This window comes from Anoplolepis gracilipes, chromosome 16 (assembly GCF_047496725.1).
Source record: "Anoplolepis gracilipes chromosome 16, ASM4749672v1, whole genome shotgun sequence".
Classification (NCBI taxonomy): Eukaryota; Metazoa; Arthropoda; class Insecta; order Hymenoptera; family Formicidae; genus Anoplolepis; species Anoplolepis gracilipes.
The window spans coordinates 6,811,630-6,839,570 of NC_132985.1; the positions used below are offsets into that span (position 1 = coordinate 6,811,630).

General features: G+C 25.9%; 1 protein-coding gene and 1 pseudogene across 4 annotated transcripts; one reads left to right on the forward strand and one right to left on the reverse strand.

The window, feature by feature from the left end:
* The first annotated feature begins 631 nt into the window (after positions 1–631).
* On the forward strand, positions 632–27,865 carry LOC140674608 (uncharacterized). Of its 4 annotated transcripts, none has more exons than XM_072908260.1 (10): positions 632–900; positions 23,227–23,291; positions 23,730–23,849; positions 24,137–24,259; positions 24,545–24,667; positions 24,947–25,069; positions 25,354–25,476; positions 25,756–25,878; positions 26,142–26,254; positions 26,441–27,865. In XM_072908260.1, coding segments are annotated over exons 2-9 (792 nt in total). In that variant the 5' UTR covers positions 632–900; positions 23,227–23,290; the 3' UTR covers positions 26,198–26,254; positions 26,441–27,865. The 4 variants fall into 4 exon arrangements, with proteins under 4 accessions (XP_072764361.1, XP_072764363.1, XP_072764362.1 ...); XM_072908261.1 differs by lacking the exon at positions 632–900 and adding an exon at positions 13,978–14,406; XM_072908262.1 differs by lacking the exon at positions 23,730–23,849 and having other exon boundaries at positions 635–900.
* LOC140674748 (uncharacterized) lies at positions 4,344–5,051 on the reverse strand (annotated as a pseudogene).
* Positions 27,866–27,941: the final 76 nt, after the last annotated feature.

Below are 27,941 nucleotides of genomic sequence, written 5' to 3' on the forward strand. Positions count from 1 at the left end.
ATAAGATTCGGATGAGAGTGCGATATTTTTTCTCACCTACGCTTGATTAAAGGATTAATAAACTCACGTGTTTATATTTTTTTGACATTTTCGAACCGCACGAAAATGTTTCGCGCACATAAATTAAACTACAGACTTTAATTTTTTACATCTCTCTCTTTGATTGTAAGATTTATTTCTCTTGTGCTGCGACTTATAGAATGTCGATTATGTAATAATTGGTGTAGTGGTTTATTAGAATCTCTCATTGAAATTTATTTAGATTTGATACTAACAATAAGACAAGAAATATTTGTGCTCTGTGCACATTAATCAGTTTCATAAAAAAATTAATTTTCTATAAAACTGGCGCACTATCATCGGCAGTTGGTTCTTTTAAATATTAAAAAAAAAATTTAAATATCTTATATAATGTGTGTAAGTAATATTGTATATATAGTATGCTTGTAAATAATATTGTACAAAGCATTATTGATATAATAATAAAACAAGAAAGCTGCAATAAAACTTATATATAAAATTATTACATAATCGACATTCTGCAAGTCATAGCACAAGAGAAATAAATTTCACAATCAAAGAGAAAGATGTAAAAAATTAAAAAAGTCTGTAGTTTAATTTAAATGTTCATATTTAAAACGGTGATCTGTCATATGTGCGAAACATTCTGAAAGCTGTACAGCAAATTTTCGTGCTGTTCAAAACTGTCGAAAAAATATAAACACGTGAGTTTATTTCCTTATTTGTATTTATTTGTCTTTGTATTTAACCCGAGAAATAAATATCAAGCGATAGATACTGACAGTTAGAAGTGAGAAGTCAAAAGAACAAGTAACTAAATCATTGGCAGTGACAAACAATATTTATTTAACTCTCCTGACAAAGAATAAAATATTAAAAGTAAGAAAATTATATATTTAATGCTAAATTATATACATATTTAATATTTTTATTTTATATTGTTTCATATGTATATTTATAATTTTTATACATTAGCATTTAAAAGTTCATTTAAAAAACGATGTTTTAGTTAGTATAAAAGTTTACAGTGGAAATCGTAAAAAAATGCTCTTTTACATCATCAACAAAATGTGTGCACGCGTGTGTGTGTGTGTCTGTGTGTGTGTTTCTGTGTGTGTGTGTGTGTGATAGAGAGAGACAGCTAAAACTATTTTTATTTGCTATTACAAATAATAGAAATAATTTCATAAAATTTATTTACATTTTTACGTTTTTTAGTCATTTAATATTTAGTTTATTATTATTATTTTCATAAATTGTTAAAATTTTATTTAAAATTTTTAACTATATTAATAACTTTTTTCATTTAACTCCTGAAAAATTTAATTTTAGACTATTTAGAATAATTTTTGAATCAATTAATTTAACTATACACCTCTTTATTTTAGCAATTAGTCTTATTGCAAATATAATTGTAGGGCATTTACTTTCAGGTTCTTCAGGACAAATAAGATTACTATTTTTGTAATTAAAATCTTTTTCAATCATTTAATTTAATTTTATTTTAGAACTATTAGTTTTCATTTAATGTAAAAATAATCCATTTTATTAAACATAAAATATTTAATACTAATTTAAATTAATATTAATATTCGATTTTAATTAAATATAAAAAAATTGATTTTATATTCCTTTTTTTTAATAATAAATACATTTAATTTAATATCTTCAGAAATAACTTTTTGATAACTGTTTGATTACGTAGATATATATATATATATATCTTCATGTAATCAAACATATGTATAAAGTGGCATACAAATGAAGTATTTTATTTCTACATTTAGAGAATATATTCTGTTATATATATATATATATATATATATATATATATATATATTTATACATATATATTTTGTTACGTCCGCGGAACGGTATCATTACCGAACGCGCGCGACGCAACTATTTGACTTTTTTTTTTACATTCGCGCACACGCAATAAAGAGAGACTTCTTTAAATACACAACTATCTTTATAAAAATAATAATTATACAGATTATAATTATAATGCTTATTAGTAATCTTTCTTGATGGAAATCCAGAACAAGACTCTCTTTTTAAAATAATCGTCTCCATGCGACGCTTCTTCGATTGTGTCTTCAACTTATATTATATTAATTTTTTATATATTGATTATTGACTGTTATTGACTATATGATATATTAATTATTGACAATATATTGATTTTTCTACTTGGCTGAGAGAGAGAATCAATCAATACTTCTTTTTTTAAAATGGAAGATACAGACGTCACGGATGCAACAATATATATATATAAACATATCTATATTCATAAAAAAGCAAACATTTTTCTGACACAAGAAATTTTAATTTAATTTTCAGATTACACATTAAAGCAATTTAATTATTGTCGAATTTAAATCGAACGAAAGCGAAAACAAGAGCAAGTGAGGAATAAGTAAAATGACTAATAATAAATTCAAAAAATCTAATTTGTAGTCTTTGTAGTCTTTTGTATCGCAGTTAGTTATTCGTATAAAAATCGATTAATTGATAGATAATTGTATGAGCTGTATATTTTTCCAAACAATAACTACTTAAATATTGTTAAAAATATTTAATGCTTTTTACATTATAATTTAAAATTATTTCTTTTCGTCAAAACGTTTTACTATATAAGCTCTGCATAATTTTTTTTAAACACTGTAACAACATTTCAAGATTAACATTTACAGAGTTAAAATTTACATAAGTTTTATATTATAAAAAAAAATTAAATTTCCGCGTTCAGGTCTCTTTTCATACAAAATATACGAATTCTTGCAGCTATAGCATATAATAAACAATCTATCTAAAGTGGCATAAATAAAAAAAATTATTTTTTCAGTGTTTCCGAAGAGGCAAAGTGGTGAATACCGTATTGAATTCCGTTGTCATCTTTGTAATAGGTACCGTGTATTTCGATATTTAGAAGAATTACAAAATCACTTGACGCAGACTCACAGTTCTCAGGGTTGGTAAAAATTGTTTTTTTTTTTTATAATATGTTTTTTAAGTTATAGACATGTTTCAAACGGCGCAAAAAACCATTTTAATATAAAGAAAAATAAGTTTACGTATTTAAAGTTTATAGTGTTATATAATGTTTAAAGTGCCATATAAAATTTTATAAAATTGTAGTTTAAAAAACCCAGATTTTCGGTATTAATATTTTTTTTTCTGTACAGACTTTTGTAGTTATAACATGTAATACCTAAAGTGACATAAATAAAAAAATTATTTTTTCAGTGTCTCCGAACAGCCAAAATGATGATGACAGTAATGACTTCCGTTGTTATCTTTGTCCCAATCAGCCTGTATATCAAAATTCAGAAGAATTACGAAATCACTTGTTGATTCACAATAGATGGGGTTGGTAAAAATTGTTTTTTTTTTTTTTTTTTATAATATGTTTTTAATGTTATAGACATGTTTCAAATGGCGCAAAAAACCATTTTAATATAAAGAAAAATAAGTTTACGTATTTAAAGTTTATAGTGTTATATAATGTTTAAAGTGCCATATAAAATTTTATAAAATTGTAGTTTAAAAAACCCAGATTTTCGGTATTAATATTTTATTTTCTGTACAGACTTCTGTAGTTATAACATGTAATACCTAAAGTGACATAAATAAAAAAATTATTTTTTCAGCGTTTACGAACAGCCAAAATGATGACTTCCGTTGTTATCTTTGTTCCAATCAGCCTGTACATCTAAATTTAGAAAAATTACAAAATCACTTGTTGTTTCACAATATGCTGGGTTGGTAAAAATTGTTTTTTTTTTTTTTTTTTATATAATATGTTTTTAATGTTATAGACATGTTTCAAATGGCGCAAAAAACCATTTTAAAATAAACAAAAATAAGGTTACGTGTTTAAAGTTTATAGTGGTATATAACGTTTAAAGTGCTAGATAAAGTTGTATAAAATTGTACTTTAGAAAACTCAAATTTTCGGTGTTAAAATTTTTTTTCTGTACATATTATACAGTGTTTTGTAGTTATAGCATATATAACATATTATCTGCCTAAAGTAGCATAAATTAAAAATATTGTTTTCTTTTAGTTACCCTCCATTCTGAACATCACTAGGAATTTCCAAGTACAATCTCGAGATCAATGAACAAACGCAATTAGGCGCTTTATATGGTATAAAACTACTTTCTTCTTTTAAATGTGTATTTTATGTTTTAGATATTTTAAGTAGAATCGCGGAAAGAAATCTTGTTACAAAAACAAATATATATTTAAAGCATATTTAAAATTTAGTGTATTATACAACGGTTAGAGTGTTATATAAAAGTTTTGTAAATTATAGTTTAAAAAATTTTCTTCTAGGCTGCTTTTAACGGGCGAAAAAATGCTACATCTAACGGTTGCATTATATGAGTAGCATTTAGGTATAACGCTATTAATTCGATACCATTTTTAATACAAAATTGCGATAATGGAATTGTTAAATGGGAACAATGGCCATAGACATATAAAATAACAGGACGAGGAATCTCATTTTGTAAAAGCTATGGATGAAGTATATATTCAAAAAAAGTTTCCGCTGTCATCCAGCCTTTATCAGATTTTCCAATGCCCCAACTATCTGGTATACTTTGAGAAATACTATACGGAATTCGTTGATAAGGAAACATAATCATAGGAAGAGGCAATTGACCATTAGCATTTGTCATGAAAAGAACTGTTGTTTTACTTCTGCAAACCGCATTCTCGTACTGTCTCTGTTACAGATGCTCGATTATAAGAAAGATTTTGTGAAATTCTTGATGTAATTTCTGAATGTCGTTTTAGAAAAGATTCGCACCAATGACGTCCAGGTCGTTTATCCTTGAATGGTGTATCTCGTGCCAAATTTTTTATCAATAATTGCACACTATTAATTAATAGACTTTTTGTAATACTTAAAACAAGACAATTTACATTTAAATTAGAAATTCTATAAGTATACTTAATTCTATAACAAATTAAAGAATCACAAAGAAATCAAGTGTCTTGCATGTTACAAACACTCGCATGTAACACTTAATAGGTTAAGAGGTCTATCGACTGTCACAAATTGGTACAAAATCATGAGTGACCCTATTACTGAGTTAAATATACTTAAATATAATTTATAGATTAAGAACTCGTATTTGTATTAATTTTTTAAATTCTGGAAATATAAATTACGATATTGATGCTATTTCTTAATTTAATAATGATTGATATTTATAAATTACATGTTTTCTTTAAAAATAGAAACGTTTTTATTGTTTTACATCATTTTTATTAAAAAAACATATATTTTGTGATATACTTTAGCTTTAGATATTTATTGTTTATTTACTTTTAATTTAATAATAGCTAGAATTAATCGACGGAAGGAACTATCGATATAGTCGTCGTCTCATAAGATATTAGTGAGTAAGTGCTCAATTTGCCATCGTTGGCGGCATGCTTATAATTATAATATTTTAGCGTTTACAAAAATGTTTAATTTTATTTAAAATTTGTTGTAATAAATAATACATATAATTTTGAATACCAACACGTTTTTTAGAATAAACATTAATCTATATTAATTGACTAATTGAGAAAAAAAACACGATTGTCACAAATTGGGACACTGTCAATAATTGGGACAAAATTTACCTTATGTCGTGAATATTCTGTGAAAATTTTAAGTTTTTTCAAATTCATTAAAAGATAAGATACTTATAATGATATCTGTCAACTAAACGCGCACACGTGTCACGCAATTTTCCTCCTGTGTATATTCGTATTCGTTTTCTACCGTTAAGCTGTATTCTCTATTGTGAACATATTTAATTAATATTTTGCTCTGTTGTAAATTTTTATAAAAAATGATTTTTATTATTTTAGAGTAAAATAAATCTATATTTTTCTCTTTTATTTTGTAACGATAACATAAACATTGTAATATAATATAATATAATAATTTGAAACTAATTTAATATAATTTAAATAAATTGTAAAAGCGTTTATTTTATCTCTTTCTCAAAAGATGCGTGAAATTTCGAATTTATCGAAGTATTAAAGCTTTTTTTCCGCGATGTTAATTGGATATCTCGTTTGTGTGCGCTGCGACTTGCTTCTTTCGTCTCGCTTGCAGCTGTCAAATTGTTATGCGAATTTTGACAGTTTGTCTGACAGTTTAGAAAATATAAAGATAAATTAAGACAAAAAATAGAAAAGAAAGAAAAAAAGAAAGAAAGAGTAGATTAAAGAAAATAAAGAAGAGAAAAAGAGAGATAAATAAAAAAAGATCCATATGTCATAAATGTATATATATTGTATCTATATATATAAACAGAAAAATTAAATTAGAAATTAGATTAATAATAAATTTTAATTAATAATAAATTTTTACTTCTTATAAATTTTTTTGGGTAAATGTCTGTAATTTAAAATTTAAATAAAGGAGGGTGTTTGTATAATAGGTATTTAGTGTAAAAAAACTCACATTGCTACGCGGGACATTCTTGCACAAAAATGTGTTGCCATCCGATCACTCCGGAATAATCTTTTATATTTTTATCAAAACATTAACTGTTCTTCACAATGGTAAGAATACGAATGACAAAAATAACCGTTTTTATGTATTATGTTTTTTGTTTTCCATGCATGACCCTCAAATCAGCGGGAGCTTGTTTATTACTTCAGTATATATATATCTGGAAAACATTCTGTATCTTTTTGTAAATTAAGGCCGTTTTTTTGTCGTTTAATATGTAGTATTTCAGAAAATAATCTTTTGTTATAGTATGCTTCTCTATCTAATATTCTTACTTCAGCCCAATCATGATTAAAATCATGATTTTCATTTAATCTGTGTTCCGTGATAACAGACTTATTTGCTGTATTTTTATTTATATGTTTTTTGTGTTCGTTAATTCTAGTATTTCATTTCCTACTGGTTTGACCGACGTAGGATGCATCACAGTCCTTACAGTCGATTTTGTACACCACGTTCGTATTCGAGTAAGTTGGGACAACGTCTTTATGTGTCTTTACAATAGTATTCAATTTATTGAGGCTGTAGTAAGACAATGTCGTATTGGTTCGTTAATTTTTTTGTTAGTGAACGGTACTGTGAAATAAGATCTGGATTCTTTTTTGTTAACCCTGCTATCAACAACATTTTTTGATCCATGTATCAAATATTTGAGTCTGTGCGTAACATTGGTAAATATAAATTTTAAAGGATATCCATTCATGAGTAAAATATTGATAGCTAATTTGATATTCTCGCGATGGTAATTAAGATGCAACAACAAGAAGGCTCTGTCAACCAAGTTAAAGATTGTAACAATTATTTTATTTGTCGGATTCCTTGTAACCTTAGTATATGTTTCATCATCATATGTTTTAACACTGCATTTATTTTTTTAATGTATTCAGTTTTGTCCAGAGCAACCGTGATGTTCCCCTTATCTGCCCTTGTGATGATAAGGTTACTGTTTTCCGCGAGAAATTTTCGTGTATCGTTATTAAGTTTAATTAATGTATGGTGTGTCTTCGGGAGCGGGTATTGGTAGGATGGTAAAGAACCAATAATATTAGTAGACCTATTCCTAACAATAGTGCGTTTATTAGTTGGTAATTTTTTAAAGCTATTTTCGTAATTAATTATAAATTCAGTTGTCAATTTGGTTTTGTTTGTCAATGGTAAGCTGAAATTACCCCCTAACTGTAGGATACATTTAATGTTTTTTGGTATTTGTGTTGACAAAATTATTGAACAAGGATGGTTCAATGTCAACGACAATATTGTCGGTATTCTGTTTAAATGAGTGTCGGTCATGTAAAGAGATATTCTGGATAAGTGATGTTGTCCTAATATTTGGTCTCAGTGGTGATTGGCATTATGGTATAATTTGTAAGCTGATATATGGACTATAATATGCCTATTCATCTACAATAAACTGTTGGTTGTTGGTCGTAAGAAATTTAATCATATTCGCTTATTTTTCTCTAAAATCAACTATGATTGACTAAATTTCTTACGACCAACAATCAACGATTCATTTTCAAGACGAGATTTAAGCTAGCCTGTACCAGAACCTACGCATTGAAAAATAAAGATTAAAATTTGACTGATCAGAACAAAAGAAACTAATATTTCTTTATCCTGATTTGTTAAACTTTATAAATGTATTATAATAATAAGTAGCTTAATTATATATATATTATTTATATATCAGTAAATTACTTTTATTAACTTTTATTACTAGTATAGTTAGTAATACATGGTAAAAAATATAAATATTTTTATTTAGCATTTTTACATACAAAATAGGAGAAAAACAGTTACATTTTATGTCGGTTAAGTTCATAAATTGAAAATAAATAAAAATATTAATTTTACATTATTAAAATAATTATCATCAAAATAAATAACTTTTGCTTTAACATTTTTTAAACAAAATAGAAAAAAAAATAAATATTGAATAAATCTTAATTAATAAATAAAAAATTAAAAAACTATTAATAAAGCAATAGTTTGTCTTTATTTAAATTATATAAACTCCTTGTTGAAAAAGTAATATAAAATGTATTTATACTATTTATTTGTTCATTGTGAAGAACAAAGTTCTGATAGTTCTGGAAAGATTATGATTTCTATACATATGTATATCTTATATATATATAGACATAATATTTCCAGAACCAGAAATTTGTTCTTCACAATAAACAAATAAATAGTGTAAATACATTTTATATTATTTTTTCAACAAGAAATTTTCTTTATATATGATGTGATACACTCAACTTTACTTAGAGGTTTGTTAGATGTCTATTAGATGTCGAGAGCTAATTTGCAGCTCAACCGAGTATTTTATAAACATACCATCACTATTATATGAATATTATTTTAAATATGTCTAAAAGAATGCAATGACATAAAATCACATGACATCTAATTCAAATATTTTTAGACGTTTTAGACTAGATGGCTCCGACATCTAATAGAGATGTATGCGATTTCACGTTTCTCTCTGGGAAAGTATAATAATACTTTAATTTATATCATCCTACCGTGTAAATTGAGTGAGTAAATTTTCAATCTCATCTATATCGAAAGAAACTTCTTATCTTTCAATATCAAAAATACTGATCCCATATCTTTATTTAACTCATATATGTAATTGAAATGTGTTGAATTATCAATTGATATGTGGACAAACAAATAAAATTTTTTAACATTTTCAGTATTCCGTAATCGTCTTATATAATTAATGCCCATTTCTATAAAGTTTAAACTTTTTTTGCTTTCCTGTTCATTCCCTTGAAACGCTTCTTGTTCATTTTCCTTAAGCTTCTTGTTATAGTGTTTTCTCGCTCTAGACCATCTGAAATGGAAATAAATAATATTATCATAAATTTTAAAAGAACACTAAACTATTGCATTGGTAATAAGTTTTCAAAGAATTATATTGTTCAAATTGTATAATATACAGAATTAGTCAAAATATCAACTTTCTTGTTTTATTTTAATACAAAATAAGGCGTATGGTATATAATCTTCAATTTGAAATGTAATTAAAATTTACACATTAACAATATAAAATTATATAAACAATAAACAGCATTATAGCCATTTTCTGTAAATATAACAAATTAACTTTTATTCCATGTATTATTAAAACATCAATTTAATGAGTTATTTAATAACGTAATAAAATAAATTTAAATAATTCTATTATTAGAACTGACTAATAAAAATAAAGAACCAGAAAGGTAAATACGAGTTTACTCTAAAAATTTTTTGCTTGTTAAAGAAATACAAAATTTAACTAATATTCTTTCAATTATTTAAAGACTAAATTTAATTCATGAAAAAATTATTTAAAATAATTGCTTGCGCTCTTTATGTGATTTAACATTTATTGATCCATTTCTTAATTTTTTTATATTGTATATTTTGTTTTTACATTTTTTATATATTTTGCTTTCATAAATTATATATTTTGCAAAGTTAATTGTATAATTAATATGTTAGTAAAATCAAATTGCGAAAAAATACTTAATTAAGAAGTAATTACCTCTAAAAAAATTTTTTTTCCATAAACTTGTATTTTGCAACGTGTTGAAATTTTTTGCACACACACTAAAGTTAATGACATCCTCAATGCTGATATCATTGTAGCCAAGTAAGATATCCATCACTTCTTCAGGTAAGCACGTTATCGTAGCCATGATGAAAAAAATTTAGTTAAAAATTTATTTAAACAAAATAAAATAATTTAATTTAAGAAGATTGAAGCAAGCTATTCGCGTCTCATTAATTTCCTGTTTGTAGTCAGACGAAATCTACTGCAAAACTTATATTTTTATGTATTTTCCAATTACCAGGAACACGTGTCATATACACTACACTTCTCTACACTCTCTGTCCAATTCTATTCTGAAATTTTCTGTAAACCTAAAGGTTCTCCTACTATACAGTTGCAACGTAATTATGCGCACAATATGACAATTTTTCTGAAGCCAGGTAATACTTGTGAAAAAACCTTTCAGTTTCGAATTTCAAAGAAATTGCCTGTCTTTTGTTACGCTCTATTGTAAATTTCTATAAAAACTGATTCTTATTGTTTTACAGTAAAATAAAGCTGCTTTTATTTTTTCTGTTTCCATTTTTCTTTTATTTATATTTTTCTCTTTTATTTTGTAGCGGTAACATGTCCCTGGCATAAAATACATATTTAAAAGAAAAGTTACATTTCGAAGTATTCATAAAATTAGCTTTCAACTTTATTTAAAACAATTTTTTTATATTATTCTTGTCGTGAAAATAAACTAATAATTTATCGACATATGCGTCACACAAAGTATATAAAATTAATTTTATTGGAAAATTTGAATATTTAAGATTTTAATAAAATTAAATCTTTTACTTCTTTAAAAATTCTTAATTTATTTATAATATCTTTGTAAATATTGTTTTTGTACCATTTAGAGGCACATGAATTTGAAATTGTTCTAATTTGTGACATATGTTATATCTGTATTATTGATAGGTGATAGGCATATAAATGTTTCTATTATTGATACTGACACGTCGTAGAAATGTAGGATACGTCTCTTTACTGAAACATAATAAAAATAAATAGACATAAAATAAGCATAATTTTTAATACAAAAGTAATACAATGTTATTGTAAATTATTATAAGGAAAAAGTAATATAACGTTATATATGTATAATAATATATAAAATATATAATATATATAATATATATAATATTAAATAAAGTTGTATTATAGAAAATTATACTCAGCCAAAAAAAAAGCTGGAAGAGATTTCCGTGGACAATAATGGCGACTTGTTGGATATACAAAAGCAAAGAAAAATACAAGTCAATTGGACGTATTCCAGGGAGAAACGTGAAATCGCATAGATGTCTATTAGATGTCGGAGCAATTAGTCTAAAACAACGTCTAGAAATATTTGAATTAAATATCATGTGATTTTATGTCATTGCATTCTTTTAGACACATTTAAAATAATATTCATATAATAGTGATGATATGTTTATAAAATACTCGGTTGAGCTGCAAATTAGCTCTCGACATCTAATAGACATCTAACAGACCTCTAAATAAAATTGAGTATATCACATCATATATAAAGAAAATTTCTTGTTGAAAAAGTAATATAAAATGTATTTACACTATTTATTTATTGTCAACGGAGAGAGTAATTTCTTCTACTATAAAAGTTTACCACAATTTCCAGCTATTAACGTAATTATAATAAGATAGTTATATAATACACACAAAAAAATAAATAAATACAATAAACAGAAATTAAATAACTAAATTTGCTTAGGCTTATAAAATTTAACTCAGAATCAATCTTTATGTATTGATCTTCATAATTATAAGTAATAAAAGAATTTTCATATTTTTTAAAATTAATTTCCACGTATTTCTTTATGTAAAATAAATAACTTTCTTTAAGTTAATCAATATAAAGATAGTAATTTTACTTTGTAGCGTAATAGAATCTGATACGATATAAATTGTTTTCAACATAACTGTGCAACAAACGTTTGTCTGAAAAGAGTTCAGATGTAAGAAAAAATCAAAAATTTAGTTTAAAAATTTTAGCATATAGTATTGTGCAAAAGATACATAATTATGTAATAAAGCATATAATAAAATAGTGTGTTATAATCCTTTATGTCATACATTTTAACGTATTATCCATATTATACATTTAACACAACAACATTCAATATTACAGTCGGACCTCTTATCCTACGACATTCTCAGTCCGGAATCTTTCCCTTAAACCTCTGATCCTACGACAAAAATTTGAGAGTAGGGGTATAATTTCCCTTTCGCGGTCGTAGCATGAGCGGATTTTTTGTCGTAGGATAAGAGGTTTCGTAGCATAAGAGGGTCGTAGGATAAAAGGTCCGACTGTATTAAATGTAGCAGTTTCGAAAAAGTTATTAAATCTTTTATATTTGTCTTCCAAAATTGCGTTGGATTTAAAAAAAAAGTAAAAAAAATAAAGACATAACTAACAAAAATAATAAATAGAAATTTTTAAATTATAACTTATATGTATAAATGTTGCCCGACAAATGGTGATTCTACAACATATACCATAAATAGATTAATCTAACAATAAGAAATGTTTAGTCTAAGAAATGTTTAAATGGTATATACATCGATAAATGAGTTTAACGACAAAAAATGGGAACGAAAGACTAAATAGCCAGCATGATCTCAGGGTATCTAAAAGACATTGTTTGGAGGAACAAATACATAAGGACAGAAAGCACGGTCAGAATATATCAAAAATGCATCAATAATGACCTATGCGGAATAGACCAGGGCATCGATTATATAACTTTGAATGAAATTTTTCACTTTTTACTTTTCGCTCAGTCTGATTCCACGTGAATTTTTTCACGGAATAGTGCAGTTATATAGCTAAAAACGAATATAAATATATAATATTTTTCTATGTATTTTGAAAAACAGATTTTTACAGGACAGTTTTTCTTTCTATCTTTTTCTTTTTTTTTCTCTAAAATCGCTAAAAGGTTCCTCACAGGCTGTGGTCAAGACTATGAATGGTTCGAAACATCATTCTATCTTTGTTCTATATTTTATGAGAATAAAGATAGAATGATGTGTCGAAGCATTCGTAACGCAGTCTCGACCGCAGCTTTAGTTTAAAAGAGAAATCATCTGAAGAATAAAATAGTTTCAAGTTAATAAAGAATAAAGTAGTTTCAGTCTTAATATGTGAGAATATATAAATGAGATTTTATCTTATTAATTTTTTATTTAACATTTGGAATTATATTAATCGCAACGATAAGAAAAAACAATTTTACATGTGGATATTTGTTATTTATTAAAACTTTGACAAGTTAAATATAGTCTTTATTAAATTTATAAATAAAGTATTTTAAAAAAATCATGTAAAAAAAGAAAATATTCTTTTTTATTAAGAGGGTTTATAAAATATACATATTGAGAATACAATTTTTCGATATTTTAACTCTCAGGTAAACAAAAGTCAGTCGTAAATCACATCTGCTGACTCATGCTGAGAAGAAAAGTGGAAAGGAAAACCCATAGATTTATCACTATATAGACAATCTATTTGTTAGAACGAGAAATAAAAAATATGGATTATAATCTCGCAAAGATTTGTCCTTCAGATATTCGTTAATAATTAATATTTCATGAAAGAAAAGAATCGTGGGATCCAACCTGACGTGCTATTCAGATTTTCAAATAGATTAGAGAGTATCTGACCGAAACGGTTATCAATTCGAAAAATATTAAAACGAAATCATAAAGTCATAAATCCAAAAAAAGTAGTTAAAAGTAATTGTTTTCGAAGTTTTAATCAAGAAAGTTTTTTCAAGAATTTATAGGATGTGCCTGCCACCGTTGCTTATATGTATTGACCCATCAGAATAAAGGAATCTTTGTGTTCTTTCTTCCAATGTCAGTCAAATACTTTGAAGCATTTTTAACTGAAAAAAGAATATACCTGCAGTCTGGAATGTCTAGAAAAGCATACAAAAGTCACTGTAGTTTACAGACGCAACGCGACAGTGCTAGGTGCTACAAGAAACTTTGTGAGCTCATGTGTATAAGTTATATAAACGAAATCAGATAAAAACCAATAAATAAATCACATTGCTAGCTTTTTTGTCCATCGTTAAATTTTTTTTTCGATGGCTACAATAACAAGCTTGCCCGCCGAAGTGATTGAAATCATTCTGGGAGACGAAAATGTTAGCATTGAAGATGTCTTGAGTTTTAGTTCCACGTGCAAAAGATTCCAGGAGATAAGACTAAGAAATAAGTTTTGGGCAACGAAATTTTATCAGAGGTATGTCTCTTTGTTTATAAATTTTTATATATTATTCTACTAATTTTTACGCATAGAACTCTTAGCAAAAATTTCTATAGTATAACTATTAAGCTTTTAAAATTTGGTAAGGAAAGTTGAAAAAATGGTTGCAGAACAAAGTGAAGCGCACGTGCATTTAATTTGTTCCGAGTATTTTTCTTAATAAATAGAGCTATTTGTTTAATCTATAAAAAATTATGAAACTATTAAAAATAAAGCCAGAATTCTCCAGAATAATAAGTTTTTACAAAGTGAGAACATGCGAGCGTCACACGCATCTTTCAGTACCTATATTTTTTTAAATATATTTACTAAAATTATACTTATTTTGTTTATTAAGCATTAAACACTAATAATAACTTATTAAAAATTGGGGTTGGACGGTGGTCGTGCACCCTGCGGCGCTGAAACTCGCCTGAGGCGAAGAGTACGCGTAAACGCAGGTTCGAGTTCACCCAGACCCAGTAGGAATAAGAAAATTTTAGTCGTAAGGTGGGCTGTGCACGCTGCGCCGCCGAAGCTTATCTGTGATCACTAGTAGGGTGGAAACGCAGACTCGAACCCACCCAAACGAATTAGATTTATAAGTATATAGGTATAAGATAATAATGTAATAGGTAAAATGTATTTAGGAAAAATGAAAAATAAAGGTTGGCCAAAAAACCTCTGTGGCGATAAGGTAGGGACTTAAAAAAAAACCCAAGGTATAATCTATTAAAAATTAAAAATAGGTTGGTAAAAAAACAAATCAATAAGATAAAATATATAAAGAAACAGAATAAATTTTTATTACTCTTTTTATTTAACATAACAGATAATGTTGAAATTTTTAAACAAATAAGATTTATGATGTTTACTTTATATCAACAATAGTTAATTTTAATTTATTAAACATTTTAAGACATTAAGTTGATTGCTAATTTTAAAAAAATGTTGACTTAAATATATGTTCATAATAATAATTTTAATTAAATCGCACACATAGTTAGAAAAGTTTAATTTACTTCATATATTTTACATAATTTCATATAAACTTTCTGTTTATACTTTATGATTTCTACAATTTTATATTCTACTATCACTATATACAATCAATTTTATTTATTTGGAAATTGTAAAGAGAAATTGAGTTTTATTTCTTATAAAATTTTACTTTAGTTTCTATTTTTATTCTTACTTTAATGGGATGCCCAGAGAATTAATATATATTTATACATTTATTATTCAATCGATTTTTCATTAAAACTTAATTTAAATTGATTAACTTAAACTTGATACAAGATGTTTGCAGCAAAAGCGTTTCAATAATACGATTATATTTTGAGTGTGTGTGTCGCTATTCGCTATCTATTACTATTGTGATCATTTTATTCAATTTGGTTTAAGATATTAATACATTATATTCTTTATCGTTATTAAATAAAAAATTAATGTTATATTTATAATGTTTCTAATTTGTTCCAAATATTAATGTAGTTAAAAAATTCATATTTGTACTTTAGAAAGTATATTGTTTATAGTTTATTGCTGATAATATGGTGTTGTTTTGTAGAATATTTGAGAATTCATTGTCTCAATTTTAAATGTTCTTCTGCGAGAAAAAAGTATAATACGGAGAAACAAAAGAAAATTTTTGACAATTCCGATTTTGAACAACAAATTAAAGAAGGTTTAAAATATGTCAAAAAAATTCAGTATTATGTGTCTTTAATGGCAGAGAATGATTTATGGAACGATGACAAAAAAGAATTGGAATATCTTCTGCGTTCCATAGCCGAAAATTCGAAATCTCAGATTTACTTATTTGTTGTAGATGAGTTAAATAGAATCGTTTCTACACAATCGTCACGGTAGAATTCAATCAATTAAATATTAGCATTACAACTATTAATACAGTTATTGTACATTCTGAATGTGTAAATATATTTTAGGGAACCCGGTTGCAATTTAACAAGTGCATTTTACTTTAGTATAATTATTCGATGTCTAAAACAATATCGATTAATGTTCAAGCGAAACAAATTTATAAACATGCCAGAAAAAAAGCAGCTTTTAGAACGGCTACTTACTATTGTAGCACAATATTTTGATCCACATATATCTTTTTCCGTTATGAAAACGTGTTGTGATAATATTACAGAAAAAGTACTATCTCACCATAAAACAAAATATCCTGGACATTCAATATTTTCGACATCTCCTGATCAATTTTCTGATTGGAGAAACAATGATATCAAGGACAATTTCTGGGATGAGACAGAAGCGAAAGAAATTATGTGCATACTTCAAAAATTCATAACTTCTGAATTTGATAATTATATGTTTAACCAACTATTGATCACATTAGATCTACAAAAAAATCGTGTACGTTCTGTAATTTATTTTAGATCATGTAGTTATTTTAGTTACTATAAATTATAATTATAGTTTGTTATGCGCAGTAAAAGCATAATTATGTTTTTATATCTTATAAAATAAAAAAACATGCCCAGTAAAATTTTATTAACATAATTTATATATTAATATACCTAGCTTTTATTTTGGTTCGGTGAGTCTCTACGATCTGTTATATATCACACCGTAGCCAGAAGGCTTGGCATACGCTGCGTTCTGAAGCCAGACGAAATACCAAATGGAGACAGAGATGGTATTGCCATCATATGGAAGCCAAAATAGTGCGTATAAATTTAATTAAAAAATTTGTTAATCTTGTTTTCAATATTGGCATAATTTTTTAAAATAATAATTAGCAACTCATACAGTTTTATTATCTATTTAGTATTTAGATATGTAAGGGAACGTGGGATAGAACGGCACTTAAAATAATCTTTTCTTATTAATTTCATGTCTATGTAAATATTGATTAATTATAATTTTTTATATGATTAAAAGTAAATAAATACGTTTTGAGGCTTAATGAAATATAAGTCCACAAAATGTTTTTATTTTTATACTAGAGGAAGAAAGAGAGTATACATAGATGCTGTCTTTCAAAATTAATACCAAAAATTATTACATTAAAGGATATTTTTCCATGTTTTAAAGAGAAAAATATTTATTATAATAAGAAAATTGTTTTTATTTATTAATTTATAGTTATCATTTAAAAATACAAATCTATATTCTTATGTTCTATATATCATATTATAATATACAACTTTTAAGAAGTTTTAGACATCAATGTTAATGAAATAAACAAGTTTTGGAAGTAGTCCATTATACCCCGCATGAAAAGTATATCACGAAAATCTAGGCTTTTAATAAATCAATAATCTCGTCTATTTAAACTATTATTTTATAATAAACTTGTGTTTTTTTTTATAGTGGATATTCCAAAGAATATTTTTAGTAAAAAAAAGATTGATTTATTTTTTTTTTATATGTTGAAAACTTGCTCAATGCTTACGTTGGCCGTTCTACCCCACGTTTCCCTACTAATTTCAACACCCTTCATATTCTATACTAAATCCAGAACATCTAGCGTAATTCTTGCAATTGTTTCTATGATTCTATTAATGAGATAGCATAAATCTCTGGTTTTCACAACATTTTTCTTCTTTGAACAAGGATCACAGATTTGAGTTTATTCAACCACAAGATACAACTAACTTTGTCTAACGACAGTTTAAAGAATTTTCTTATGGAGACAAATGTTATGCATAGTGTGAAATCATGATCAAAGATTTACCGTGATCTGAGGGATGGAATCATAGAAATAATTGCAAGAAATAGATATTCTGATTTAGTATTCGAATTTAGTACAGAATATAAAAAGTGTTGAAATTACGAGATGTGTCATGCCGTTAATAGGTCATGTTGAAATTTATTGAATGGATATAGAAACTGTTTGAGTTGATTATATATTACTAAAAATTTCATATTAATATTTAGTTTGTGTTATTGTGTAATCAGCATTAAAAGTTTCTCAAAATACAGAGTTCAAGTTTTATTTTCATGTTTTAATCACTTCGATACAATAATTATTAATTGTTTTATAGCATTTAAAATTTCATAATTATTTCCTATTTTTCTAATGTAACTTTTTTATAGTGGAATGTATAACTTGAGCTATTATATTAATTAATTTAAAAACAGCTCAACGAAATATCGATTATATTCTGCTATTGTATTTTCCACACATACGCATACTCATATGTACACGACATGCACGCAGGTTAGATCTGACATCGAAAGAACAAAAGCAAAAATAAGAAATAAAGAAATCAAATTTGCGATTGGTATGATTATAAAGCATTTTTACATAAATATATCGTCGCGTATTGGATGCGATTGGTTTCAAGTATATCACCTTGGCGTAATAATAGGTTGGCATTTTAAATGTGAAGCTGCGTTTATAAAAGAATCATTGAGTTCTATAGCTCCATATCTGGCCAAATGTGAAAATCAGCACATTTGTTCAGGGCAATGTGAACAATTTATCAACCCCACTACATAATTCTCACCGGTAAAGATAAAATATATTATGTACAACAGGGTATAAATATTAGTAACATTCTTATGCATTACATATATATCTTCTATTATCTTTAATTTGTACAATATAAAATATATTTTATTTTAGCTTTATTAATATGTCAACCACTGTGGATTGATAATGTAGAGATAGGACGATATTTTTCTACATTCAATAGCACCCATTATGTACCAAATAAAAGCCTGGCAGAAGAGTATCCAAATGATATAGGAGCAATTCCCAAAATACTTTTCAATATTAATTTTTTAAACATTCAGTGCTGTAGAGAGCAAGAAGGAAAAACAAAATAAGAAGTAATAAAATAATATTAATTGATATAATTCAATAAACATAATTCAACATATAAGATAATTTAGTACAAAACATCGTGTAACATTAATTGATGAAACCGATAAGAATAACTAGGCAATAGCGAACGTTTCGAACTCCATTTGAACCTTCTTTAGCGCAGTGATATAATCGTAAAGCCGATAAGAATAACTAGGCAAGTCATAAATATAAAATTACAAATAATTTCAAAAAATGGAAATGATCTTAGCAGAACGCAAAATACAATGTTTAGTATAAAAAGCGGTAAAAAACGGTAAAAACAATCGCTAAAAATTATTGTTGCCGATATGTATAATTCTCCATGGTTGGTGGGCCACGAGGAATTAATAAAAGAATTCTTAATAGAGATTCGTGACTAGACTGCAATGCCGGTTGAATCCTATGTTGGCATGGTTAAATAATTATAAATTATAAATAAACCAATAGGTCGAGTCACTAAACTGTACAATTAATCAAGTATTTACTTACATTGTCAAAATGTTCGGCAATAAAATCGTTAATTAGAAGAACCATAGCAATGTTTAAGTGTCAAACTGTTATTGTCAAAATTCTTTCAAGTAGTCAGAATAATATATAGGGTGGGCCATTTTAAACAGTATAGTAAATTTTCTCGTAAACTAAGCGAAATATCAAAAAATGTTTCAGACAAAAGTTGTATGGTTTCAAGGGGGGCCATAAAATGGTACCATTGATTTGACCTTGAAGAGTTATTTGAAGGTTACATGAACGTCATGTTTAATTTTTTAAATGGGATATCCTATATATTATTGCATATTCTTGTAGCTTATCTCAAGAGCTTTCCAAAACATTATGATAAAATGTTTTTTCATTAAACACTTTTCGAGTTATAAGGCAAAGTTGTAATATTTTGACATAAAATACAAGATATCTTGTAAAATATTCATTTTTCGATTATCTTACCCCAATATTTTTATGCACAGAATAATGAGACAAATCAATTGGTGTAAAAAAACATATAGTTATCTTTAAGAAAAAATCTGAATTTACAACTAGCAGTTACACATTTTTACTTTAACATAATTATGTGTTTTAATTACGCCAATTGATTCGTCTCATTATTTTGTGCATAAAAATATTAGGGTAAGATAATCGAGAAATGAATATTTTACGAGATATCTTGTATTTTATGTCAAAATATTACAACTTTGCCTTATAACTCGAAAAGTGTTTAATGAAAAAACATTTTATCATAGTGTTTTGGAAAGCTCTCGAGATAAGCTACAAGAATATGCAAATATATATAGGACGTACCATTTAAGAAATTCAAAATGATCTTCACGTGGCCTTCATGTGACTCAAGGTCAAACTAATGGCACCATCTTACGTCCCCCTAGAAAACATACAACTTTTGTCTGAAACATTTTTTCGAATTTTTCATATTTTTCGAGATGTTTTACTGGAGGAATTAAAATGCGACACTCTGTATATTACTTGTCTATAGCGATAGCACAAAATACTCTATTTCTTTTTCTTTGTTTTACTCTGTTTTTGTAAAATATTTTAATTAATGTATTACTTATGTTTATTCACAATAAATATGTAAATGTATGTTTAATACATATTTGCGTAAATAGATTTAAGAAATTGTGATCAATCGCAATTTTAATGACATTTAAATAAACAAACTGCTCAAATTAACATTTGCTAATTTCAATAATGTGAAAAAGAATGATACAAATTAATATGTTTATGTACTTAAAAATATACTCTTCCAAAAGAATATAATTATAAATATTTAGTTTAAGTAGTCATTATATATATTTAAATATTGTGATACAATGTGTATGTTTAGGCTTAAATATAAATTTATTTAATAAGACGTTCCTATAGATATTTGGTGATTAATAAGATTATGTATTATAGTTTATGATGTAATATAATTATACAATTAAACATTTTAACTACAAATCACACAATATTTACTCTTCGTTCTTCTTAAGGATGTTTAGCACCTACAATCGGAGCAAAAAGTAGTCGAAATTGACCAATATAAACTTTTCTCATATATCCTAATATATGATTATTATAAGGATTGCATAAAATCTTATTATTTATTCATAGCTAGAGTGTAGAAATGTATTTTCGAACTTCTGTTGCTTTTCTTCGGAAAATTTTCGTGTTTCTTAAATTATAATGAGAAACTTTTATCATTGACGGTACCTCGAGTTCAACATTACAGCACAAAATTTGAATTATAAAAATAAAAGAATTTACTTGTACAGAGTAATTTAAAATGTCAGAATAGAAATTATAATAGTGAATAATGACAAAATATAGAAGATTTTCAACTATTTCTTTGATAAATTTAATAATTTGTCATTTCTCCGAGAAGAGAGACATGTGACATGGTAATTTTTTTATAAGTTGGTCAAATTGCAAATTGACATATGAAGCCTAGTCGCTTCTCGCTTACATGTTTCTATATAGAGGCTTCTTCAGATGAAAAAATAGGTTATTTAAAATGTCAACAGAAGACTCAGCTGAATGTTATGTTGCCACGTTTTCACAATAAATAATATGTTATCATCTCGAATAATAGGACGAAATTGAGAAAATTATATTCAATATCTTTTGAACTAGTCAGTACTTGACCAAAATTAAGTGATCAATATTTCCTCTATATTTAAACTGTACTTTTGCAAATTTTGAATAAATCCTATTATTATTTTTATTTTTTTTAGCTCTTAAATCAACACGATCACAGGTTTTTTATAAGATAAAAAATTTCACAATCAAAGAGAAAGATGTAAAAAAAGATGATGTTAAAAAAGTCTGTAGTTTAATTTAAATGTTTATATTTAAAACAGTGATGTGTCATATGTGCGAAATATTCTGTAAGCTGTACAGCAAATTTTCGTGCTGTTCGAAAATGTCGAAAAAATATAAACCCGTTGGTTTATTATTATCTTATTTGTATTTATTTGTTTTTGTATTTAACCCGAGAAATAAATATCAAGCGATAGATACTGACAGTTAGAAGTGAGAAGTCAAAAGAACAATTAGTCTTATTGCAAATATAATTGTAGGGCATTTACTTTCAGGTTCTTCAGGACAAATAAGATTACTATTTTTGTAATTATAATCTTTTTCAATCATTTAATTTAATTTTATTTTAGAACTATCAGTTTTCATTTAATGTAAAAATAATCCATTTTATTAAACATAAAATATTTAATACTAATTTAAATTAATATTAATATTCCATTTTAATTAAATATAAAAAAATCGATTTTATATTCCTTTTTTTTAATAATAAATACATTTAATTTAATATCTTCAGAAATAACTTTTTGATAACTGTTTGATTACTAGAAGATATATATATATATCTTCATGTAATCAAACATATGTATAAAGTGGCATACAAATGAAGTATTTTATTTCTACATTTAGAGAATATATCTATATTCTGTTATATATATATATATATATATATATATATATTTATATGTATATACATATATATTTTGTTACGTCCGCGGAACGGTATCATTACCGAACGCGCGCAACGCAACTATTTGACTTTTTTTCTCACATTCGCGCACACGCAATAAAAAGAGACTTCTTTAAATACACAACTATCTTTATAAAAATAATAATTATACAGATTATAATTATAATGCTCATTAGTAATCTTTTTTGATGGAAATCCAGAACAAGACTCTCTTTTTAAAATAACAGTCTCCATGCGACGCTCCTTCGATTGTCTTCAACTTATATTATATTGATTTTTTATATATTGATTATTGACTGTTATTGACTATATGATATATTGATTATTAACAATATATTGATTTTTCGACTCGGCTGAGAGAGAGAATCAATCAATACTTCTTATTTTAAAATGGAAGATACAGACGTCACGGATGCAACAATATATATATATAAACATATCTATATTCATAAAAAAGCAAACATTTTCCTAACACAAGAAATTTTAATTTAATTTTCAGATTACACATTGAAGCAATTTAATTATTGTCGAATTTAAATCGAACGAAAGCGAAAACAAGAGCAAGTAAGGAATAAGTAAAATGACTAATAATAAATTCAAAAAATCTAATTCTCGCCTTCTAGTCTTTCATATCGCAGTTAGTTATTCGTATAAAAAATAGATTAATTGATAGATTATTGTATGAGCTGTACATTTTTCCAAACAATAACTACTTAAATATTGTTAAAAATATTTAATGTTTTTTACATTATAATTTAAAATTATTTCTTTTCGTCAAGACGTTTTACTATATAAGCTGTGCATAATTTTTTTTTAACATTGTATCAACATTTCAAGATTAACATTTACAGAGTTAAAATTTACATAAGTTTTATATTATAAAAAAAATTAAATTTCCGCGTTCAGGTCTCTTTTCATACAAAATATACGAATTCTTGCAGCTATAGCATATAATAAACAATCTATCTAAAGTGGCATAAATAAAAAAAATTTTTTTTTTAGTGCTTCCAAACAAACAAAATGAAGACTGTGATAACTTCCGTTGCTATATTTGTCCCAGAGTATCTGTATATCAAAATTTAAAAGAATTACGAAATCACTTGCTAACTCACGATTTACCGGGTTGGTAAAAACTGTTTTTTTTTTTTTTTTTTATAATATGTTTTTAATGTTATAGACATGTTTCAAACGGCGCATAAAACCATTTTAATATAAAGAAAAATAAGTTTACGTATTTAAAGTTTATAGTGTTATATAACGTTTAGAGTGCCATATAAAGTTTTATAAAATTGTAGTTTAAAAAACCCAGATTTTCGGTATTAATTAATTTTTGTCTGTACATATACAGACTTTTGTAGTTATAATATGTAATACCTAAAGTGACATAAATAAAAAAATTATTTTTTCAGTGTCTCCAAACAGGCAAACTGGTGAAGACAGTAATGACTTTCGTTGCTATCTTTGTCCCAGTGAACCTGAATATCGAAATTTAGAAGAATTACGAAATCACTTGCTGATTCACGATTTAAAGGGTTGGTAAAAACTGTTTTCTTTTTTTTTTTATAATATGTTTTTAATGTTATAGACATGTTTCACACGGCGCAAAAAACCATTTTCATATAAAGAAAAATAAGTTTACGTATTTAAAGTTTATAGTGTTATATAACGTTTAGAGTGCCATATAAAGTTTTATAAAATTGTAGTTTAAAAAACCCAGATTTTCGGTATTAATTATTTTTTTTCTGTACATATACAGACTTTTGTAGTTATAACATGTAATACCTAAAGCGACATAAATACAAAAATTATTTTTTCAGTGTTTCCGAACAGCCAAAATAGTGATGACAGTGATGACTTCCGTTGTTATCTTTGTTCCAATCAACCTGCATATCGAAATTTAGAAGAATTACGAAATCACTTGCTGATGCACGGTATAAAGGGTTGGTAAAAACTGTTTTTGTTTTATAATATGTTTTTAATGTTATAGACATGTTTCAAACGGCGCAAAAAACCATTTTAAAATAAACAGAAATAAGTTTACGTATTTAAAGTTTATAGTGTTATATAACGATTAGAGTGCCATATAAAGTTTTATAAAATTATAGTTTAAAAAACCCAGATTTTTGGTATTAATATTTTTTTTTCTGTACATATACAAACTTTTGTAGTTATAACATGTAATACCTAAAGTGACATAAATAAAAAAATTATTTTTTCAGTGTTTCCGAACAGCCAAAATGGTGATGACAGTAATGACTTGTGTTGTTATCTTTGTCCCAGTCAACCTGAATATCGAAATTTAGAAGAATTACGAAATCACTTGCCGATTCATGGTATACAGGGTTGGTAAATACTGTTTTTTTTTTTTTCTATAATATGTTTTTAATGTTATAAACATGTTTCAAACAACGCAAAAAACCATTTTAATATAAAGAAAAATAAGTTTACGTATTTAAAGTTTATAGTGTTATATAACGTTTAGAGTGCCATATAAAGTTTTATAAAATTGTAGTTTAAAAAACCCAGATTTTCGGTATTAATTATTTTTTTTCTGTACATATAGAGACTTTTGTAGTTATAACATGTAATACCTAAAGTGACATAAATAAAAAAATTATTTTTTCAGTGTTTCCAAACAGGCAAAATAGTGAAGACTGTAATGACTTGTGTTGTTATCTTTGTGACAGTCAACCTGTACATCGAAATTTAGATGAATTACGATATCACTTGCTGTTTCACGGTTTAAAGGGTTGGTAAAAACTGTTTTTTTTTTATAATATGTTTTTAATGTTATAGACATGTTTCAAACGGCGCAAAAAACCATTTTAAAATAAACAAAAATAAGTTTACGTATTTAAAGTTTATAGTGTTATATAACGTTTAGAGTGCCATATAAAGTTTTATAAAATTGTAGTTTAATAAATTTAAATTTTTGGTATTAAAATTTTTTTTCTGTACATATACAGACTTTTGTAGTTATAACATGTAATACCTAAAGTGACATAAATAAAAAAAATTATTTTTTCAGCGTTTCGGAACAGGCAAAATGGTAAAGACTGTAATAGCTTGCGTTGCGCTTTTTGTCCCAATCAACCTGTACATCGAAATTTAGAAGAATTACAAAAGCACTTGCTGATTCATAATTTCCAGGGTTGGTAAAAATTGTTTTTTTTTACAATATGTTTTTAAAGTTTTAGACATGTTTCAAACGGCGCAAAAAACCAAACCATTCAAAATAAACAAAAAGAGGTTAACGTGTTTAAAGTTTATGGTGTTATATAACGTTTAAAGTGCTATATAAAGTTCTATAAAATTGTACTTTAAAAAACTCAAATTTTCGGTGTTAAAATTTTTCTTCTGTGCATATTATACATATTATCTGCCTAAATTAAAAATATTGTCTCTTTATTTTAGGAATTCTTATATTAAATTACTTGTCAAGAAAAGGAAAATTCTCTGAACATCACTAAGAATTTCCAAGTACAATCTCGAGATCAATGAACAAACGCAATTAGGCGCTTTATATGGTATAAAACTACTTTCTTCTTTTAAATGTGTATTTTATGTTTTAGATATTTTAAGTAGAATCGGAAAAAAATCTTGTTACAAAAACAAATATATATTTAAAGCATATTTAAAATTTAGTGTATTATATAACGGTTAGAGTGTTATATAAAAGTTTTGTAAATTATAGTTTAAAAAATTTTCTTCAGGCTGTTTTTAACGGGCGAAAAAATGCTACATCTAACGGTTGCATTATATGAGTAGCATTTAGGTATAACGCTATTAATTCGATACCATTTTTAATACAAAATTGCGATAATGGAATTGTTAAATGGGAACAATGGCCATCGACATATAAAATAACAGGACGAAAAATCTCATTTTGTAAAAGCTATGGATGAAGTATATATTCAAAAAAAGTTTCCGCTGTCATCCAGCCTTTATCAGATTTTCCAATGCCCCAACTATCTGGTATATTTTGAGAAATACTATACGGAATTCGTTGATAAGGAAACATAAACATAGGAGGAGGCAATTGACCATTAGCATTTGTCATGAAAAGAACTGCTGTTTTACTTTTGCACACCGCATTCTCGTACTGTCTCTGTTACAGATGCTCGATTATAAGAAAGATTTTGTGAAATTCTTGATGTAATTTCTGAATGTCGTTTTAGAAAAGATTCGCACCAATGACGTCCAGGTCGTTTATCCTTGAATGGTGTATCTCGTGCCAAATATTTATCAATAATTGCACACTATTAATTAATAGACTTTTTGTAATACTTAAAACAAGACAATTTACATTTAAATTAGAAATTCTATAAGTATACTTAATTCTATAACAAATTAAAGAATCACGAAGAAATCAAGTGTCTTGCATGTTACAAACACTCGCATGTAACACTTAATAGGTTAAGAGGTCTATCGACTGTCACAAATTGGTACAAAATCATGAGTGACCCTATTACTGAGTTAAATATACTTAAATATAATTTATAGATTAAGAACTCGTATTTGTATTAATTTTTTAAATTCTGGAAATATAAGTTACGATATTGATGCTATTTCTTAATTTAATAATGATTGATATTTATAAATTACATGTTTTCTTTAAAAATAGAAACGTTTTTATTGTTTTACATCATATTTATTAAAAAAACATATATTTTGTGATATACTTTAGCTTTAGATATTTATTGTTTATTATTTTTAATTTAATAATAGCTAGAATTAATCGACGGAAGGAACTATCGATATAGCCGTCGTCTCATAAGATATTAGTGAGTAAGTGCTCGACTTGCCATCGTTGGCGGTATGCTTATAATTATAATATTTTAGCGTTTACAAAAGTGTTTAATTTTATTTAAAATTTGTTGTAATAAATAATACATATAATTTTGAATACCAACACGTTTTTTAGAATAAACATTAACCTATATTAATTAACTAATTGAGAAAAAAAACACGATTGTCACAAATTGGACACTGTCAATAATTGGGACAAAATTTACCTTATGTCGTGAATATTCTGTGAAAATTTTAAGTTTTTTCAAATTCATTAAAAGATAAGATACTTATAATGATATCTGTCAACTAAACGCGCACACGTGTCACGCAATTTTCCTCCTGTGTATATTTGTTTCCTACCGTTAAGCTGTATTCTCTATTGTGAACATATTTAACTAATATTTTGCTCTGTTGTAAATTTCT